This window comes from Chiloscyllium plagiosum, unplaced genomic scaffold (assembly GCF_037043375.1).
Source record: "Chiloscyllium plagiosum isolate Xiang-an unplaced genomic scaffold, Cpla_swu_hap1 HiC_scaffold_3, whole genome shotgun sequence".
NCBI classification, from domain to species: domain Eukaryota; kingdom Metazoa; phylum Chordata; class Chondrichthyes; order Orectolobiformes; family Hemiscylliidae; genus Chiloscyllium; species Chiloscyllium plagiosum.
This window is the reverse complement of record NW_028270141.1, coordinates 54,091,882-54,114,346: the sequence shown is the minus strand read 5'-3', so window position 1 is coordinate 54,114,346 and position 22,465 is coordinate 54,091,882. Positions and strand designations below refer to the sequence as shown.

The window sequence follows — 22,465 nt, the reverse complement described above, 5'->3', positions numbered from 1 at the left end:
CATTGAAATTTCTTGCCAATAGTAGAATTTGCATCCTTGTCACCTCAACGCTTCCTCCAAGTCTTGCTCAAAATGGATGAGTAATGAATCATCAGCCAAGGGAGGACGATATGGGATAATCAACAGGAGGTTTTCTTGTCATGAGACTTCATAGGGTCTGGATTCAATGTTGAGAACTCCCAAGGCTACTCCTTCCTAACTAGGAGAAAGTGAGGACTGCAGATGCTGGAGATCAGAGCTGAAAATGTGTTGCTGGAAAAGCGCAGCAGGTCAGGCAGCATCCAAAGAGCAAGAGAATCGATGTTTCAGGCATGATCCCTTCTTCAGGAATCCTTCCTAACTGTATACCACTGTGTCAGCACCTCTGCTGGGTCTGTCTTGCCAGTTGAACAAGACATCCACGGATAGTAATGGTGGCATCCAGGACATACTGTGAGTATGACTACGTCAAGCTGTTGCTTGACAATGTTTGAGATAAGTGCTGAAACTGTGTTGCTGGAAATGCGCAGCAGGTCAGGCAGCATCCAAGGAACAGGAGAATCGACGTTTCGGGCATAAGCCCTTCTTCAGAAATGAGGAAAGTGTGTCCAGCAGGCTAAGATAAAAGGTAGGGAGGAGGGACTTGGGGGAGGGGTGTTGGAAATGCGATAGGTGGAAGGAGGTCAAGGTGAGGGTGATAGGCCGGAGTGGGGTGGGGGCGGAGAGGTCAGGAAGAAGATTGCAGGTTAGGAAGGCGGTGCTGAGTTCGAGGGATTTGACTGAGACAAGGTGGGGGGAGGGGAAATGAGGAAACTGGAGAAATCTGACTTCATCCCTTGTGGTTGGAGGGTTCCTAGGCAGAAGATGAGGAGCTCATCCTCCAACCGTCGTGTTGCTATGGTCTGGCGATGGAGGAGTCCAAGGACCTGCATGTCCTTGGTGGAGTGGGAGGGGGAGTTGAAGTGTTGAGCCACGGGGTGGTTGGGTTGGTTGGTCCGGGTGTCCCAGAGGTGTTCTCTGAAACGTTCCGCAAGTAGGCGGCCTGTCTCCCCAATATAGAGGAGGCCACATCGGGTGCAGCGGATGCAATAGATGATGTGTGTGGAGGTGCAGGTGAATTTGTGGCGGATATGGAAGTATCCCTTGGGGCCTTGGAGGGAAGTAAGAGCGCAAGTTTTGCATTTCTTGCGGTTGCAGGGGAATGTGCCGGGAGTGGAGGTTGGGTTGATGGGGGGTGTGGACCTGATGAGGGAGTCACGGAGGGAGTGGTCTTTTTGGAACGCTGATAGGGGAGGGGAGGGAAATATATCCCTGGTGGTGGGGTCCATTTGGAGGTGGCGGAAATGACGGCAGATGATACGCTGTACATGGAGGTTGGTAGGGTGGTAGGTGAGGACCAGTGGGGTTCTGTCTTGGTGGCGGTTGGAGGGGCGGGGCTTAAGGGCGGAGGAGTGGGAAGTGGAAGAGATGCGGTGGAGGGCATCATCGACCACGTCTGGGGGGGATGTTGCGGTCCTTGAAGAAGGAGGCCATCTGGGTTGTACGGATTTGGAACTGATCCTCCTGGGAGCAGATGCGGCGGAGACGAAGGAATTGGGAATATGGGATGGCGTTTTTACAGGGGGCAGGGTGGGAGAAGGTGTAGTCTAGTTAGCTGTGGGAGTCGGTCGGTTTATAGTAAATGTCCGTGTTGATTCGGTCGCCCGAGATAGAAATGGAAAGGTCTAGGAAGGGGAGGGAGGAATCTGAGACGGTCCAGGTGAATTTGAGGTCGGGGTGGAAGGTGTTGGTAAAGTGGATGAACTGTTCAACCTCCTCGTGGGAGCACGAGGCGGCGCCGATACAGTCATCGATGTAGCGGAGGAAAAGGTGGGTGGTGGTGCCAGTGTAGCTGCGGAAGATGCACTGTTCCACATATCCTACGATGAGGCAGGCATGACTGGGGCCCATGCGGGTGCCCATGGATACTCCTTTGGTTTGGAGGAAGTGGGAGGATTGGAAAGAGAAGTTGTTCAGGGTGAGGACCAGTTCAGTCAGTCGAAGGAGGGTGTCAGTGGAAGCGTACTGGTTGGTACGGCGGGAAAGGAAGAAGCGGAGGGCTTTGAGTCCTTCGTGATGGGGGATGGAGGTGTACAGGGACTGGATGTCCATGGTGAAGATAAGGTGTTGGGGTCCGGGGAAGTGAAAATCATGGAGGAGGTGGAGTTTGAGATATCTCTCTCAACTTTGGTAATAGCCTCCAGATCTTAGTGAGTAGGGCTTTGCAGAGTTAACAGGGCTATTTCTGCCATGGTCTTTTCTGGTGCTGATATCAAACCCATGTGGTCTGTCTCATTCCATTTTTTTTGAGACTTGCAGCAATTGATACAATTGAGTGACTTGCTCGGTCATTTCACAGGGCAGATGGAAGTCAAACAGATTGTTTTCAGTCTGGAGTTACATGTAGGCAAGACTAAGTGAGAATGGCAGATTTATTCTCTTCAGGACATCAGTGAGCCAGCGAACAATCGACAATGGTTTCATAGTTATCAGTAGATTTTTAATTCAAGATTTTATTTTGTTGAATTCAAATTCCACTATCTGCTGGAATTCAGACCCAGGTTCCAGAACATTAGCTGAGGTTCTGTATTAATAGGCTAACAAAATTCCATGTGGAAACTGGTGAAATCCGAGTTCATCCCTTGTGGTTGGAGGGTTCCTAGGCGGAAGATGAGGTGCTCTTCCTCCAACCGTCGTTTTGTTGCGGTCTGGCGATGGAGGAGTCCAAAGACCTGCATATCCTTGGTGGAGTGGGAGGGGGAGTTGAAATATTGAGCCACAGGGTGGTTGGGTTGGTTGGTCCGGGTGTCCCAGAGGTGTTCTCTGAAACCTAGGATGATAGGAACTGATGAAGTCCTTGAAGTACATCAGGGAAAGAGGAAAGAATTTAAACAAGCAATTAGAAGAGCTATGGCTTTTATACCCATATAAAAAGCAAAAGAGTAGGTAGGGAAAGGTTGGCCCACTCAAGAACAAAGGACAGAATCAATGTGTGGAGCCAGAAGGGATAAGTGAGGTCTTAAATGAATACTTTGTGTTGGTATTCACCGAAGAGAAGGAATTGGTGGAGGATGATGTCAGGGAAGGGAATGTTGAGTTTCTAAGCTGAGTTGCTGTTAAAAATGAAGAGGTGTTGTGCATCTTAAAAAGTATTAAAGTAGATAGGTTCCCAAACCCTGATGCGATCTACCCCAGAATATGGAGGGAGGCAAAAGAACATATTGTTGGAGCATTGACAGACAATGCTGGTACAAAAGGTGAAATCACGTGGCTTCAGGAGTGAGCGGCAAGATGGATACAGAACAGATGTATTGATAGGATCCAGAGGGTAGTAGAGGAAGGACGTTTTTTGGAATGGAAGGCTGTGACGCATGGTGTTCCACAGGGATCAGTGCTAGGACCTCTGCTATTTGTGATCTACAAAAATTGTTTGGAGGAAAATGTAGCTGGTCTAATTAGTAAATTTGCGGATGATACAAAAATATTGGGCACCACAGTGGCTCAGTGGTTAGCACTGCTGCCTCTCAGTCCCAGGGATCCGGGTTCAATTCCAGCCTTGGGCGACTGTCTGTATGGAGTTTGCACATTCTCCCCCTGTCTGTGTAGGCTTCCCCCGCAAATCCAAAGATGTGCAGGTCAGGTGAATTGGCCATGTTAAATTGGCTAAAGTATTCTGGAATGTGTAGGTTAGGGGTATTAGTCAGGGGTAGGGGAATGGGTCTAGTGGGTTACTCTTTGGAGGGTCAGTGTGGACTTGTTGGGCTGAAGGGCCTGTTTCCACACTATCGGGGTTCTAATTCTATCGGTGGAGTTGTGGATAGTAAGGAGGATTGTCAGAAGATACAGCAGGATATAGATCAGTTGAAGGTATGGGCAGAAAAATACCAGATAGATAAAAATGTGAGGTGATGCACTTTGAAAGGTCATGTACAGATGGAAATTATACAGTGAATGGCAGAACCTTTGGCAGTATTGATATGCAGAGGGATCTGGGTGAGCAGGTCCACAGATCACTGAAGCTGGCAGCGCAGGTAGATAAGAGAGTAAAACAGGCCTATTGCATGTTTGCCTTCATCAGAAGGGGCATTGATTATAAGTATAGACAAATTATGCTGCAGCTTTATAGAACATTAGTTAGGCCACACTTTGAATATCGCATACAGTTCTGGTCACCACATTATCAGAAGAATATGGATGGTTTGGAGAGGGTACAGAAAAGATTTACCAGGATGTTGTCTGGTAGGGGAGATTTCAGGTAAGAAGAAAGATAGGGTAGACTGGGTTTGTTTTCACTGGAACACAGGAGGTTGAGGGGCCATCTAATCGAAGATTATACGATTGTGAATGGCAAGGATAGAGTTGGAAGTATGGGGTTTTTCCCAGAGTGTAGGAGTCAGCTACTAGGGACACAGGTTCAAGGTATGATGGGGCATGTTAAAAGAGATTAATGAGCACGTTTTTCACACGAAAGGTGGTGAGTGTCTTGAATGCATTGTTATAGGTGGTGTTGGGAGCAGGCACAATATCAGCATTCAGGAAGCTCCTGGATGAATACAAGTATAGGAATGGAATAGAGAGATATGGATCCTGTAAGTGAAAACTGTTTCAGTATGGAAGGAGGTGCAGGCTTGGAGGGCTGACAAGCCTGTTTCTGTGCTTTGCCTGTTCTTTGTTCTTTTTTTGAAATCGAATTACCAAGTTACGAACTAATACTCCGCCTCTACATTGCAGACACTGAAATACTTATAAACTTAATCAGCTAAGTACTTCATTGATGGTCTGAAGTGAAGAAGGAATAGGGCTACATGTGTAGACATAAACACATTAGTCACCTGTTGTCCTTTTAATTCATATAAATAGTACGCTGTTCTAACGAGGTGGGAGTTGCCACCTTCCTGAAATTGTGCTAACATAATAAGCTTCAAAGTGGAACCTGCTATCGATTTCCAACATGTTCATGTTTCAATGAACATGCCTGAATGTTGTCAAGATCTTGGAGATTTCATGCAAGAGGAAACATTAAGGAGAAGACAAAAAGTGTTTAAATCCTGACATTAGTGACTTGGAATTTCACTGTAGCAGAAACACAAAGCATTGATACAGTCATGGGAATTCCTTGGCCCACAGTTTGGTCAGAGGTATTAATCTAAATGGAGGTTCTCTTGACAACTTTAATGTGTCTGTTTGCTGATGTCTCTGAACTCAGCATCAGTCCACTGGAGAGTTATCATTAATTGGGGCTAGTGAAATTACAGCAATTAAAATAGTCAAATTTCAGTTAACTAGGTCAGATAGAAAAGGTGTAATTATCTATCTCTACTTCAAAATCCATTAAAGAAGTTAAATTTATCATGTTAAACTCTGGTTTGTTTATCACTATACAAGGCGTACTGTAAAAATCCATGCAAACCCTAGCCAAACACTTCCACAATCCTGAAAAATATCAGAACCTTTATTCAAAACAGAATTGATTGCTTCTCAAAAGACTACTGAACAATGTCTAATAGCTGAGCAAGTGTAAGTGCACCTTTAAGCGATTAAGATGTATTTCTAATCTTGATGCTGCAATAAATGTCTCTGAACAGGCCTGATGAGGTGGATATTTAGCTGTACAAAAGCACTGATTATAGCACCTATTTAAATAAAATAAATGCTGTAATTGTACATTATTTAAGGTGACATTTAAGGAAATGGAGCAGTTTGCTTAGATATCAATATCCTACTGGTCAATGTGGATGGAATCAAAATATTCTGGGTAATTATAGTACATACTTAAATACAATAAAGTAAATATTTCTGCCTCTGGACCAGAAAGTGCAGGATCAACTTTCACCTGCCCCAGAGAAATGACGTGACATTGCCAAACAAGTTGGATGGCACAGTGGCTCAGTGGTTAGAAATTCCAAGTTCAGATCCTACCTGCTCCTGGGGATGTAGACAACCTATGAGAACAGTCTGTTTAAATACGTTTATATACAGGGAGGACAAATAAGTAGGGGGGGTTGCTATTTGTGGAGAGTGATTAAAATAAAAGAAAATTAGAAGAGTATACGTTTGGACTGTCTTTAATCAGCATTTAACAGTCAAAGCCACACTTTGAATGTGTTGACCCTGAGTCGACTCCTCCTGAGTAACATCTGGGGAGTTTTTGCAAAGATTGAGAGGGCTGTCCCACCGACAAGACAAGCAACAGTCTGACAGTTATACCCATTGTTTAATACCTTGCAATAGAATCCCAGTTCCACACCCTGGGTATGTCTTGTCCCACTGGCAGGACAGTCCCAACAGATAGCTGTACAGTGGTAAATAGTAGGTGGTGTTCGGGATATGGGCAGGGGGCTGGTGGTGGACAGATTTGATCTGGGAGTCCTCAATATTGACTCTAGACTGCACTCTTGTTAAATGTGGGCAAGGAAACCTCCTGATGATTACTAAGCAATATTCTCTTTTGGCTAAATCAGTATGAGCCAATATTCCTGCAATGGAACCAAAAATTATTGGAGGAACTCAGCAGGTTTGGCAGCACCTGAAGAAGGGTTACTGGACTCAAACCTTAACTTTTCTTTTCCCCCCATATTTCTGCTGGAACAATCAGGTTCCTCCATCAATTTCTGTTCTTGTTTCAGATTGCTAACATCCACAGTTCTTTATTTTATTTCAGTACTCCTGCATGTTGAACTCTACTTGTAGGAAACATGGAGTGTGGTTAGTGTACAGGGGACTTCACTGGAAGGGGAATTTCAAATCCATCACTGAGATCAGCATATTAGTACCACTACTGACCAATATAGACAGGTCCTAAAGGATTTATCACTTTTCAACAGAGAAAATCTGACCATCTCCCTCTGACAATAGAGCAGTAGCTTCAGTAAACTTCTCCACCATCAACATCCTGACAGCACCCATTGATTATATACTAAACTCGACTAACCATATAAAATACAGTGGCTTCAAGAGTAGGTCTATGAATTCTACAGTGAGTAACTCACCTCATGACTCCCCAAAGATTGTCCACTATCCACGAGGCTCAAGGCCAAGAATGTGATGGAGTACTACCACCTTGCCTGATTGAGTGCAGCTCCTACAATGCTCAAGAAGGTTGACAACATCCCAGGACAAAGCAGCCCACTTGACAGGCATTCCATCCACCACCTTCAACATTCACTCCTCCCACTAACAATGCTCAGTAGCAGCAATGTGTAACACCTACAACATGCACAGCAGAAACTCACCAAGACTCCTGTGACAGTCCATTCCAAGTCCATGACCTACATCAGTTTGTAGGACAATGACAGCAGATTTATGGAACACCACCATCTGCAAGTTCCCCTCCAGACTTGCCATACCAACTTTAAAACATACTTTCAGAGTTTGTTCCTTCAGGGTTGCTGGACGGAAATACAGCAACTCCCTTGTTAACCACATTGTGGGTCTACCTATATTACATGGACAGCAACAGTTCAAGAAGGCTGCTCAACATTACTTTCTCAAGGGCAATGGGCAATGGACAATAAAAGCTGACCCAGCCAGTGTTGCAAAAAGAAACTGCAATAACTAGACCCCATATCTAAATGCGACTAGTGATTACAGAATCAGTCTAAACAAATTGAATAAAAAGAGGATCTAACTGAAATATACGAATGTGGGAGGCTATGTAAATATTTCTTTACAGCGAAGAGTCCTCCATTTATTAAGAATGATTTGTGTTAGGCTACATTAAGCCAATCATTGCTTAATGTATATATGGTATGTATATAATGTATATATGTATATATATATGGTACGGTTTTTCTGTATTTTTCTTTGAGGTCAATCTAACTTCTCATACATTAGCTCTAAGTTATATACAGCTCCTTGATACCATTGTATTTTCCACAGGTTATTCTAGCATTTTCCACAAAGGTTTCAGTGATAAATGAATGGCTAGTCAAGGAGTGACAAATGATGAAAAATGCTCAGGCACAAGACAGCTACAAATTAGAATTAAATAGGTCACTGTGGAAAAGCAAAGTCATACATTTATATGGCACCAAATGAAACTTGAAAAATGTCTGAAAGCACTTTGCAAAAATAAACTTTTTGAATTGTCATAACTTTTGTAATATCAGCAAACACCTTGTCAAACAGCAGCCAGTTGCCACAAATAGCCCAAGATGTTTGGGAAGCTAATCCATGTCATTTCTTTACTTGTTGGAACACAGTGAGAAGTTACAGTGAGAGAATTATCAATTATCATTTCAAGTCATGCCATTTCAAAGTCTGATTCTCAGCATGCAGGTGAAAGAATTACATCAGAGTTCATTTCAAAATTATTTTAAGTTTCAAAACTGTTGTCGCTCTTCATTCAGTTACAATTTCCAAAAGGGCAGCTTCTGTCTCCATCAGGTTCTCAAGCCATATAGAAAGCAAGCAAAACAGTAGCCTGTGGAAGTAAGGATCAGGCCAGTGATAGACACAGTCTTACCTTGGGGAGGGCAATATAAGGCCCAAATTTTTGTAGAATATCGTGCCAAGCACAAAAACTGCAGAATCATCCAATTCTGAAAATAAGAGCAAATTACAAAAATCACTGAATAATCTAACATAGGAGACTGTTCAGCCCAAATTGCCTGGTACCAGCTCTTTGATGGTACTATCCAGTTTGTCCTAACAACCCTGCCATTCTCCCAAAACATTGAAAATGTTTTCTCTTCAAACTATTATTCATTTCGTTTTACATCAGTGAGGAGTTATGTATCTTCCAGCCTGTTGCACAGGGAGTTTATTCTGGTGCGGTAGTGGTAACCCTAACTAGCTCAGATGCTCTGAGTTCACATTCCCCTTCAGGGCTTGGGATGGATATGGAAAATGCATGAAAACATGTTTGGAAGAATCTGACCAAACAGCTCAGTTATCAATCTGTAAGCCCTTTCCATGTGTCATGCCTTCAGCAAGAGGCGAGCAACATGCTTTAGGAAAAATCTAGCTATGGAAGCAGACATAAGCATATGCTTTTGTGTGCTACCACATATGGCAGGAGAAAAGAAGAACCTGTACCATTGTCAAAATGAATGACAGAAGTCTTGAGAAAATGGCATAACTGCCACAGACAGTTGTGGGATAAATTAGCTCCCTCCTCAAAAGCGTTTTCTCTCACAAAGCTCAATTTTTCTTCTTTGGAGTGCTACTCACTAATACACAGGATAACATGCATAAGGAAAAACAAATAAATGCTTTTGGGCGTGCCTTTGTTTGGCTTGTCCTAGGGTGGATGTATGGTTCCAGTCGAAGTGGTGTCCTTCTTCATCCGTATGTGAGGATACTAATGAGAGAGGGTCATGTCTTTTTGTGGCTAATTGGTGTTCATGTATCCTGGTGACTAGTTTTCTGTCTGTTTGTCCAATGTAATGTTTGTTATAGTCCTTGCATGGTATTTTGTAAATGATGTTAGTTTTGCTCATTGTCTGTATAGGATCTTTCGAGCTCATTAGTTGCTGTTTTAGTGTGTTGGTGGGTTTTTGGGCTACCATGATGCCAAGGGATCTGAATAGTCTGGCAGTCATTTCCGAGATGTCTTTGATGTAGGGGAGAGTGGCTAAGGTTTCTGGACATGTTTGTCTGCTTGTCTGGGTTTGTTGCTGAGAAATTGGCAGACTGTGTTCATTGGGTACTGTTGGGGAGATTTCACTGCGGTGTTTAATGTAGGGCTAGGGAGGGTGACACTTCCAGCCCTGAAATGGTTAACAACAGCCAAGTGAGCTGCTGCAGGCGATTGCATGACTGCTGGAGCTTGTAAGGGATATGCATAATGTTAATTAAATCTTGGAGCCTGTAAATACCAGCCAGTATCAATTGCCCCATCGAAACTCGGGATTAATAAAGAAACTGATCGGAATCTGTAACTGTTAGACAAGTGTGAATTGCTCTATCGGAACCTGTAACTAGTGAGTGTGAATGGCTCTATTTAAGTCTAAAGTTGATAAGTGTAATTGACAATTTAGTTAAACTAAAACTATTGAAAATGGCTAGCCTGTCAGACGCATAGTAATTCCTTGACACAATGAACTATTGAATACGGGATCGGAACCGCTCCCGGGGATGGCTGAGCCATTGTCAAGCACAGCAGGAGCTGGACAGGCACTTCGATGCGGCCAATAGGAGGACGGATCCCCAGCGCGCGCAGATGAATGGACCAATGGGGAAGGCGAACTGACCGGGGACTCCAGGCAGCGCGAAGTATAATTGTGTCAACTTTGAACGGGAAGGGAGAACGCCTTCTCCAACGAATGCATGCTTGTAGATTCGTTGTATCAGTTAAGATTCTGTGAATAAACTGCTGTCTGCGTCTAATCATAGTTGCCAGTGTGAGTCTCTCCTTCCAAAAGAACACGCAAAGACGGGACCCTCCGGGTCCGTCTTAACATTTGGTGAGCCTGACGCGGGAAGGGAAAGAGACAACGGCGAGTTGGCAACGTTGGCGGATCAGGGAGCAGACAACCTTCGGCCGAAGTTTTCTAAAGGTGGGGAAGCGCCTGTTAAATCCAAGGCTTCCAGTAGTTAGATTTACTCTCAGTTAGTTTCTTGTCTGCTCTCCGACCCTCACCAACCCAAAAAAAAACCTGATCAATTTGACAGCAGCATCGCAGAGTCCTGACTGGTAAGCTTTTACTAACCTTTTGACGTACCCAGTGTGTGAATTTCTAGCGTGGCTTTCGGAGCCGGAGCGCATATATATTTGTACCCAGTGTGTGAATTTCTAGCGTGGCTTTCGGAGCCGGAGCGCATATATATTTGTACCCAGTGTGTGAATTTCTAGCGTGGCTTTCGGAGCCGGAGCGCATATATATTTGTACCCAGTGTGTGAATTTCTAGCGTGGCTTTCGGAGCCGGAGCGCATATATATTTGTACCCAGTGTGTGAATTTCCAGCGTGGCTTTCGGAGCCGGAGCGCATATATATTTGTACCCAGTGTGTGAATTTCCAGCGTGGCTTTCGGAGCCGGAGCGCATATATATTTGTACCCAGTGTGTGAATTTCTAGCGTGGCTTTCGGAGCCGGAGCGCATATATATTTGTACCCAGTGTGTGAATTTCCAGCGTGGCTTTCGGAGCCGGAGCGCATATATATTTGTACCCAGTGTGTGAATTTCTAGCGTGGCTTTCGGAGCCGGAGCGCATATATATTTGTACCCAGTGTGTGAATTTCTAGCGTGGCTTTCGGAGCCGGAGCGCATATATATTTGTACCCAGTGTGTGAATTTCTAGCGTGGCTTTCGGAGCCGGAGCGCATATATATTTGTACCCAGTGTGTGAATTTCTAGCGTGGCTTTCGGAGCCGGAGCGCATATATATTTGTACCCAGTGTGTGAATTTCTAGCGTGGCTTTCGGAGCCGGAGCGCATATATATTTGTAGCCAGTGTGTGAATTTCCAGCGTGGCTTTCGGAGCCGGAGCGCATATATATTTGTACCCAGTGTGTGAATTTCTAGCGTGGCTTTCGGAGCCGGAGCGCATATATATTTGTACCCAGTGTGTGAATTTCTAGCGTGGCTTTCGGAGCCGGAGCGCATATATATTTGTACCCAGTGTGTGAATTTCTAGCGTGGCTTTCGGAGCCGGAGCGCATATATATTTTTACCCAGTGTGTGAATTTCTAGCGTGGCTTTCGGAGCCGGAGCGCATATATATTTTTACCCAGAGTGTGAATCACTAGCGTGGCTTTCGGAGCCGGAGCGCATGTGTTTTTTCCCGTGTGTTTTTTCCCCTGAATCTCTAGCGTGGCTTTCGGAGCCAGAGCGCATATCTGTTTTGCCCGATTTTGCAGATAGTTCTGCCTGACGATTACCTGACGTTTCCTACCTGAGCGCTGACCATATTCGACTTCCTGGATCCATGTTACTGAGCACTTAAACCTGACGGACTTTTGGTTTGTATATTTGTTGTGAGCACCGAACATACCCGGGGTGACAGAGGTCGGAGCTCTTCTTATGAAGAGGGTGTAACCGTACAGACGTCTGCCTTAGACCGGTTGTTAAGAGCAGAGATCTGCCACGCGAAGGTCAGGTTTTGAAAGACGTACTGTTTTTGAAGCGGTTCCCTTCAGGGGAGATCCGACATGGGGGACCTGAATTTCGGACCACCTAAGTTGACTCACCTCAGGACAGCACGTCCCGGAGTGCCCTGGTGGCACTGCAGGGACGGTGGGGACATGCCTATTCACAGTCAGTTACTGCTGGATAGCGTAGCCCTGCATAAGGAAACGTTGGACCTGGTGATTGCCCAAGCACCAGAACAAAAGGGAATTATCCTGACAAGATTGAGGGAAACATTTAAAAATCCCACATTAATGATCAAAATTCTGGATGGTCTCTACAGGTCACCACATTATTCGGCTCTCCAAACAATTGTGCTAGGCAATCCCCCCGCTGGGTGGGCATCCCCGAGCACTGATAGCTCCCGGGAATGGAAAACAAAAATGGTTGTGACTTTTACCCCACAGTGGCGATACAGACCGGTTTGTTCCCCTAATGGCCCAACTGTTTCGGACGGTCTTACCCGGGAGCTAGACTATTTAACTGCGGCTGTTACCTTACCCACTGATGCATACACTGACGAGTCCACCCCAGTCCCGAAAATCCCCGACTCGCGGCCACCGACAGGGGAGATATTGGCGGAAATCAGGACCCAGTTACGGGAGAATAATACTGCTATGGAGGCTAAACGAAAGGTCCGTAACCTAGAGAATAGTCTCAAGCTGTGGCGGGTTAAGAACTGGTTCCCTAAAGATGACCAACCCTTCTTTACCACAAGCGAATTTGATGCCTTCCGAGCTAAAGTCCAAACCTTCTTGCGGGAGGGGAAAGGGGATACCAAGAGAGGGTTTTTTAATTTAGTCAAATCTTCCAATAAAAAGGAGGATGGAGATGTTTACTTGCGGGAGCTTCTGATACGCTTCCAAAGCCACTTACCGACTTCACCTATTCACACACCAGTATTGGGTGAGCAGGGTCCTGTCCCGGAATGTGAGCCTGAGTGGTCTCTGAACCCTACTCCAGTTTACCCCCCTACACCTTACACTTCTCCTGTGGCCGTGCCGACCCAAGGTGCCAACCACGAGGGAAGTCTGCCACCCCCTTACACCAGCCCACAGTCAGGATCACCCGCACCCGGTGCATCGCCCACGGCCCCGCTTGCGGACACCAGGGCACCACTGTGTCCGCTCCAACCGCGTTGCGAGGGGCCAACCATACAGGCCCCTGTTGTCAAAGTTCTAGGGGGAAATTTCGCGTATGAGGACCCGATCCGGGACCGTGTAACAGAGCGACTGGAGAGTGTGCTCAATGATCATGAGCAGAAACTAAGCGCCCTCACTGAAATGGTCGCAGCCGGGACGGGGATGGTAAAGCCAGGGGGCGGTCGTCTGTCGGATCGGCCAGCCGGACGGCATCCCACAGAGATGGGAAGTACAGGACATAGAGGTACAAGGGGAGGGTTGCTGCCCCGTGCTGGGACGGGATGGCTCCCATGCCCCAAAAAATCCTTCCCTGGGAAGACATGCCAAATTGGCTTCAATGAATGGCCAGTCCGCCAAGGCTGAACAGGCGCCCCGGGGAATTCAAAAATCCCGGCAGGACAGTAGGTCCATTGCTGCGGAAGGGGACACTTTAATTGTTCCGGGAGCTCGCCTCCAGAGCAAGCTTGTGAAGGGAGGGAGCGAGTATGACTCCCAGCTAGATACCACCTCCTCGGAGGACGAGGGGGAGATTATTGGGGATTTTGATAAGGGGTCCTACACATCACTCCCACGGCCCCACGGCAGCCCAATGCAGGGGACTCTCGCCACTATGCCGCCCGTTCAAGCGCCTCTCCTCGCCACTAGTATGGGGGTAGAGAAGTACGTCCCCTGGTCATGGACAGACCTAGACGCCCTGGTCAGGAGGCTTCCTCCGATTGCCAACGGGGCGTCTGCCTGGATAGCGGCTTTCGAGAGGGAGACCTGTCATGAGAAACTAGCGCTGGCGGATTTTAGAACCATAATGGTACGCATCAGAGCAGAGGAGGCGCTGATTAGGGCAGAAAGACTGGCTCGGTGTTCCAGGTCAGATGAAACTGTCTCGTTTGACCTCTACCGGAATCTAGTCTGGCGGTCCCTGCGGGACAGCTTCCCCACTACTTTCTCGCTGGACGCGTTGGGGACCCTCAGACTAAAGGACGGGGAGGACATACATGAATACCTGGGGAGGGCCTGGGATCTATGGCAGGCTGGGACAGGTGAAAGGCCAGATAGCTCTCCCTTGGCAATAGCACATTTCCGGAGGGGGGTGACCGAGGGGCTCCCTGCATCAGTGCAGAGCAAATTAAAAGACCTGGTGGGGGTGGATTCAATGAAGGAAGACATATGGAGGAAACAGGTACATCACTATCTGAACAGGCACCGTACCTCGGTAAAGATGAAAGTCGAAGGGCAGGCCTCCGAGACGGCTACACATATCTTGGAACAGTTTGGGAAGATTCTAGAGCAGGTGGGGGCAAAGACCGCCGCGCGGGAGCTGGTGCCTCCAGCCGCTCAGATGTACAGTTAACCCTAGTGCCCGATTCCCTCACTTTCATCCGGATGTGGGTGCTGTCTTCCACAGACCCAGCGCTGGGTCATCTGTCCGTTTAAATCGGAAACTCACCCAGCTTTTACCTCAAAGGGTCCTTGCTGTTTACACAGCCAACGGCCTGTGGTGAAATTGCTAGAGTTCTAGGTAATCACTTTTCGAGTGCCTTTAATATATTTACACAGCTGGCGGGCTGGGGGGGATCTCCTGCTGATTCGAGTACTTGAATCCTAGAAAGCTTACCCAGCTGACAGCCGGATTGCCTCTGCGTGGGGGTGATTGCTTGTCTCGATGCTTGCGGTTTATAATGATTTGTCTAATGGTGCCTGTGGTTTATAATGATTTTTTTTCTCGATGCTTGCGGTTTATAATGATTTTTTTTTCTCTCTTGGATAGATACAGATGCTACAGTTTGCGCGCATGTCCGTTCCCCGTAGACGGGGGACTATCATTAATGTACGGCAATTCACACTGCTCACGGTGACAGGCCTATTTGAGGGTCATCTATTTCCGTAGGGTACGGGGCTCCAATAGGTGTGCTTATGTTTTCGTTTTTCCCCTACTTCTACCCAATACTATTCCTTCTCCCTCAATGTAGCATCTGCTGTTCGAAGAATATAATAAACCCCTTCTGTGTTAGTTTTGCCCACCTACATTGGCAGCACTTTAACCTATACTGTACGCTGCAGTCAGGGGCCGAGAAGTACTGTATGCCCCGGGATCCAACTGCTGGTCACACCAGTAACTACTACCCTGCAATCGGAGGCTCTATGTGGGTTTTGACCGGGTTGCCACTGCCCGGCTCTGTCCTCAGCGGCACCTGGATGGAGGTTGCTGTCCGTTACTGACTGGAGGTTATCCAGTGGCGGAAGACTCTCCTCGGGCACGGGTCAGCCTGGCACAGGTGCAATTGCGCTGTGCACTGGGAGGAGATTGCCTCCGACCACATGGCCTGCAGTACATACATCAGACGCCTGGACGGGCCTGCAGGCCGGTGAGCCATTCTGGCCGGCAGGAAGGCCGGGGCACAGTACACTGTTCCATTGGGTTTCCGGTCGCTGGCGTGTACCTGACTGCGGGCAGTATGCCCTTACATCTTCTCGTTTGTTGTACAAGGAAACACGAGACAAACCACACACCACCGTAGCGGATGGGCATTGGCACTTCTTTTCTTGGACAGCAGACGTGGCACCCTATGTGGTTTACTTTCCCCCTTCCGGTCCTCTTACGTTCGTTACTGTTTACATGGGTTGGTGTGGCCTCAGTAGAGGCCAAGGGAGGGAATGTTGGGGAGATTTCACTGCGGTGTTTAATGTAGGGCTAGGGAGGGTGACACTTCCAGCCCTGAAATGGTTAACAACAGCCAAGTGAGCTGCTGCAGGCGATTGCATGACTGCTGGAGCTTGTAAGGGATATGCATAATGTTAATTAAATCTTGGAGCCTGTAAATACCAGCCAGTATCAATTGCCCCATCGAAACTCGGGATTAATAAAGAAACTGATCGGAATCTGTAACTGTTAGACAAGTGTGAATTGCTCTATCGGAACCTGTAACTAGTGAGTGTGAATGGCTCTATTTAAGTCTAAAGTTGATAAGTGTAATTGACAATTTAGTTAAACTAAAACTATTGAAAATGGCTAGCCTGTCAGACGCATAGTAATTCCTTGACACAATGAACTATTGAATACGGGATCGGAACCGCTCCCGGGGATGGCTGAGCCATTGTCAAGCACAGCAGGAGCTGGACAGGCACTTCGATGCGGCCAATAGGAGGACGGATCCCCAGCGCGCGCAGATGAATGGACCAATGGGGAAGGCGAACTGACCGGGGACTCCAGGCAGCGCGAAGTATAATTGTGTCAACTTTGAACGGGAAGGGAGAACGCCTTCTCCAACGAATGCATGCTTGTAGATTCGTTGTATCAGTTAAGATTCTGTGAATAAACTGCTGTCTGCGTCTAATCATAGTTGCCAGTGTGAGTCTCTCCTTCCAAAAGAACACGCAAAGACGGGACCCTCCGGGTCCGTCTTAACAGTACCCATTCTTTTTGAATACATGGTATAGGTGATTTTCCTCTGCTCTGCGTAGTTCCTATGTGCTGCAATGTGTGTTGGCTCATTGAAATAATGTTCTGATACAGCTTCGTTTGTGGGTGTTGGGATGATTGATTCTGTAGTTCAATATTTGGACTGTATGTGCTGTTTTTCTGGAGACACTGGTTTGAAGTTCCCCATTGGCTGTTTGTTCTACTGTGACATCTCGGAATGGCAGTTTGTTGTTGTTTTCCTCCTCTTTAGTGAATTTTATGCCAATAAGGGTATTATTGATGGTCTTGAAGGTTTTGTCTAATTTGTTTCATTTAGTGATGACAAACTGCCATTCATGGATGTCACAGTAGAACAGCCAATAATGTGTATACCAATGAACACAGTCTGCCAATTTCACAGTAACAAACCCAAACAAGCAGACAAAACACGTCCAGAAACCCTCGCCACCGTCCCTTACATCAAAGACATTTCGGAAATGATTGCCAAACTACTCAGACCCCTTGGCATCATGGTAGCCCACAAACCCACCAACACACTAAAACAGCAGCTAATGAACTCGAAAGACCCTATACAGACAATGAGCAAATCTAACGTCATTTACAAAATACTGTGCAAGGACAATTACATTGGGCAAACAGGCAGAAAACTAGCTACCAGGATACATGAACACCAACTAGCTACAAAAAGACATGACCCTCTCTCACTAGAATCCTCACATACGGAAGAGGAAGGACACCACTTCAACTGGGACAATACATCCATCCTGGGACAAGCCAAACAAAGGAACACACGAGAATTCCTAGAAGCATAGCATTCCAACTGGAACTCTATCAACAAACACATTGAGTTAGACCCTATCTACACCCCCTGAGAAAAGGAACAGGAAATGACATCACCACAGAAAATAACATCACCACAGGAAATGACATCACCAACCCAAAGAAACCCAAACATATAAATAGAAAACAGGAATTTTCAGCACTGCTTCACATGAGGTCCACTGAAGATGTTACCCATTAAGGTAACAAAACGTCTGGAAATGAACCTTTCAGCTCTGCGAGCAAACCTACATTCAAAACCTCAATCTGAGCTACAAGTCTTCTCAAAATTCACGAAAATAAATGCTTGTTAGTATAGAACTTAAACATTGTTAAAAGGAGATAAGACGTTAAAGCTTTCTGTCTTGCACTTATCAGAACTAAGATACGAGAAACAAACTCAAAAAAGAGACATTAGCTTAAACAAAATGAGAGACGTATGTTGATTAGTTGGACCATCATCACCTGGAGATGCAGGTAGAACATTTAACTGTCAATCTTCATCGTAAGACAGGTAGGTGGATTCTGATTGGTCAGGGTAACATCATGGGAATTAAACAATGTTTAGCTGTGTCCATGACTTTTTTTCAATAATGTGGAGGCGCTAGTATTAGACTGGAGTGGACAAAGTCAGAAGTCATATGACACCAGGTTATAGTCCATAAGGTTTATTTGAAATCACAAACCTTTGGAGTGCTGCTCCTTAATCAGGTGAGCTGTTAGATTATAACCTGGTGTTGTGTGACTTTTGACTGTTTTGTTTTAAAAATGTGAATGTACGAATTTATTTTGCGTACATAAAACCAGCCCCAAGTATTTTGGTATGTAGTTCCTAGCACACACAAATGATTACAGATAGTTTCAAGTGTAAATCTTGAGGATCAGATGGCTGGTCTATGATGCAGATTAATGCCAACAGCATGGGATCAATTCTTATACTGGCTGAGATCATCATGTAGAGTCATAGAAGCATAGACATAGAAAAGGGTCTTTGGCCAATTAAGTCTGCACCAACAATAACTAACATTAAAAGCATGCTTATCTCAATATCCTGCACATATCCCATATCTTTGAATGATATTTCAAGTGCTCATTCAAATATTGTTTTAAAAGTTGTAAAGTTTCCAGCCTCCACTCGCTTCTCAGGCAGTGCATTCCAGATTCCCACTACCGTCTTTAGTGAAAACGTTTTCTTTCAAATCTCTTCTGAGTCTCCTGCCTGTTACCAGAAAACCATGTCCCCTTGTGATTGACCACTCAACCAAGAGGAACAGCTGCTCCCTACTCACTTTATCCATACCTCTCATAATCTTATACACCTCAATCATGTCCCCAACACCCCACGCCTCAGCCTTTTCTACTTTAAAGAAAATAATCCAAGCCTATCTAGTCTCTTCGCATAGTTCAATTACTCCATCCCAGGCAGCATCCTGGTGAACCTCCTCTGTACCCTAAATGAAGATCCCACCTTCTCCACATTACCCCTCACCTGAGGTTTGGTGACCCTCCCTCAGGTTAAACTCACCACCAGTTATCTCTTTAATGAGGTAACAGCCTTAAGGTTTTTGGGACTATGGTGACTTGACATATGTTTTAGCACAATCCAGATTATTTAATAAATAATTTGAATAGCAGAATCACATCTAATTGTGGACATACTTAATTGAGTCTTGCCAGCATGAGTTGAGCAAGAGCAGACTGCTGGCAGCCGTGAATGAAGATCAGGATGTGTTCTGTGATGGTCCACCAGTCATTGGGACATATGGCATACAGACTTGGCATCACACTATCTGTGTCATTACAACCTTTATAATAGACTCAAACATTTACTCAATAACAGACCTTAACCTAATTTGTCTATAGTTACCTTTCTTTTGTTTTCTTCCTTCTTTAAGTAAAGGCGTTACATTGGAAGTTTGCCAAACTTTTTCAGAATCTAAAGATTCTTGGAAGATTACGACCAATGCACCATTAAGTCTGTAACTGTTTTCTTCAGTATCCTAGAATACATCCCATCAAAATGGGGAAATATTGGTCCCATTGGCTTCCCAAGCACCTTTTCTCTAATGATGATTGTTGTGTTTATTTCCTCTCTCACCTTAGTCTCTTGATTGTTTAGTATTTTTGGAATGTTAGGAGTGTCTTCTTCTGTGAAGACTGGTGTCAAGTATTTATTTAACTCTTCTGCCATTTCCTGGTACTGATTATTATTTGCCCAACCTCATTCTCTCAGAGGTCTACCTTCACTTTGGCCCTCTCTTTCTTTTTATATATTTAAAGAGGCTCTTGCTGTCCATTTTGATATTACTTGCACCTTTACACTCACATTTATCTTTCTCCTTATATTATTTTGCTTTTTTTGTTTTAACTTGCTCAATCCTCAGGCTAATCATTAGTCGGTCACATTGCATGTCTTTTCTTTCAATTTGATGCTATCCTTAACTCCCTGATTAATCATAGTCACTTCTTCCCTTTCATAGAGTCCTTACTGTCCATGATCTATTTTCTTAACTATCTGTCATTTTTCCTCAACTTCTGCACAACTCCTGCCCCAGTCTATTACAACTAGTTCAGCCCTTATTCCTTTGCAATTACCCTATTTAAATTTAGTGCAATTGTTTCTGACCCAAGTTCCTCTCACTTAAATGCTAAATTCTACCGTGTTATTGCCCCCGTTTCCAAGGGGATCATTTACTCGGAGATAATTTCTTCAAAGTGCCGCATTACACATCACCAGATCCAAATAAGCAGAACTCTGGATTCACAACACATTTTTCTCAGAAACTGTCCTGAATACAATTAATGAATTATTCCTCATGGCTACCTCTGTCAATCTCACCCTTTCAATCTACGTGAAAATTAAAGTCACCTTTGAATAAAGTACTGTCTTTGCTACATGCCCTCATTATCTCCTGATTTATTCTCTATACCACTATATTACTACTGTTAGGGACCTTAGACTATTCCGACCAGCATCTTCTTTCCTGTGTTATTTTGTAGCTTCACTCAGATGGGTTCTGCACCTTTTGTTCCAAGTTCATTTCTTGCTTTCATACTTATTTCACTAGTACGAATAATGTTAATCCATCACCCTTTCCTTCTTGCTTATTGCTTCAAACAAACTTGAATATTTAGTCTCAGTTTTGATCTCCTTGTAACTGTCTCAATGTAATTGATGTAAGATCATACCGATTAACCACTATGTTGGCAATTGATTAATTTATTTTGTTCTGATCACTACATGCATTCAAGTAAAGAGATAATAGATTTTCCATTTTTACCATTTCTTTTTCTTTTGACTCTACGTACTGGTGTTTCTCTATGTATGTAAACTCTATTCCTACCCGTCTCATTCTAGGTATCGTTATCCAAATGATTGCCCTATATTGCTGTTATTCCTCTTACTTTGTAAACCTGCATTTCCCTTCTGCCAAACAGTTCCATTCCCTTTAATTAGTTAAAAACCCTCTCAACAGCCCTAGTTATCTGACGCACCCGGACACTGATCCCAACATGGTTCAAGTGAAGCTCATCCCACCAGAACAGCTCCTTTCTTCCCCCAGAACAGGTGCCACTGCCCTACAAACTGAAATTCATTCCACGGATACCAACATTTAACTCATTGACTTTAGTTACTTTATGCCAGTGGCTCAGATATTAATCCAGAGAGGCAGAGAATCATACAGTGCAGAAGAGCCCCTTCAACTCATTGAATTTGTACACTACTGTTTACTTTGTCCCACTTTCCCACACTAGGTCCATAGCCGTGAACATTATGATAATTTCAAGAGCTCATGCAAATACTTCTTAACGGTTGGGAGATTTCCAGCCTCAGTTGCCCTCCCAGGCAGTGCATTCCAGACCCCCATCACTCTCTGGATGAGAAAGCTTTTCTTCAAATCTCCTCTAATCCTCCTGTCTTCACTTTGAAATAATCCTCCTTGTTAGAATTCCTTTTGCTGAAGGGAACAGCTGCTTTCTATTCAACCTGTCCATGCCCCCTTATCTTACTCCCACCTACACCCACCTCCCACCAAACCTCTACCCACAGTCTTCTGTGCTTATAGCCCAACCAATCAGCACTCTCTTCTAATTTTGAATTAAGTGGTGTATCTTGTTTGGAGTCTGTTTCTTATGGCCTCGTCTGATGTGTTATAAGGTGAAAAGCTTCAACTTCTAGTCTTATTGTAGCAATGTGAAAGAGCTGTTTACAGACTTCACCTGGTGATGCAGGTAAGAATATGTTTTTCGGGATAGTCTTCATAGTTTAAATGCTCCAACACAGGTTATTATCTTGGAGCTTCTGCTTTTTAATGTAGCTCCTAAGCTTTCAGCAAAACCTACTGTCCAGTCCTTTCAATGTCATTTGTACGAAAGTGGTTAATGACAATTAGATCCCTCCCCTCCCTCTCCAAGTTATTCTCTAGGCCCAAGAAGATATCATTAACCCTCGCATTCGGGGTTATAGAATCTCTATAGTTTGGAAGAAATCCATTCGACCCATCGAGTCCCGCTGAACAGCATCCCACCTCGAGCTGTGAGGCAGCAGTGCTAACCAATTAAGCCACCGTGCCACACTGTCAGGTAATACGACCTTTCAGCCTCCTGCTTAAGGCTGCAGAAAGCAGTATACAGAGGAACCTCAATTATCCAAAGGACATGGGTGGGGAGTATTTCACTCGGTTAATCGAATTCTAGATAATCAAATGCCGGATAACATAGTTTAGCTGAGCATCGGGACCTTGCGATCTTGCTGGATAATCCGAAATTCAGATAATTGAGGTTCCTCTGTATTCCCCCCTAATTACAGTCTCTTGCCACAACTACATTTTTATTTCTTCCCCCCATTTGAATGGCTCCCTGTACTAAGGTGCTGTGATTACTCAGTCCTGACTCTCGTCCACACAGCTCATAACTATTTGACAATTGTAGCAGTTCAGAGTCCTCAATTCAAATCTTCTGGGCTTTCATACCTGCCTCGCCTGCAGTCAAACCTTC

At 45.0% G+C, this 22,465-nt stretch overlaps 1 protein-coding gene across 15 annotated transcripts in view; it reads right to left on the bottom strand.

The window, feature by feature from the left end:
• Window positions 1-22,465, bottom strand: part of adgrb3 (adhesion G protein-coupled receptor B3) — an 858,467-nt gene that overhangs the window by 350,120 nt on the left and 485,882 nt on the right. For all 15 annotated transcript variants that reach the window (XM_087979341.1, XM_087979352.1, XM_087979359.1 and 12 more), the window contains one exon: window positions 8,483-8,558. In XM_087979341.1, coding sequence (XP_087835467.1) covers window positions 8,483-8,558 — 76 coding nt within the window. The remainder of the gene's footprint in view (window positions 1-8,482; window positions 8,559-22,465) is intronic.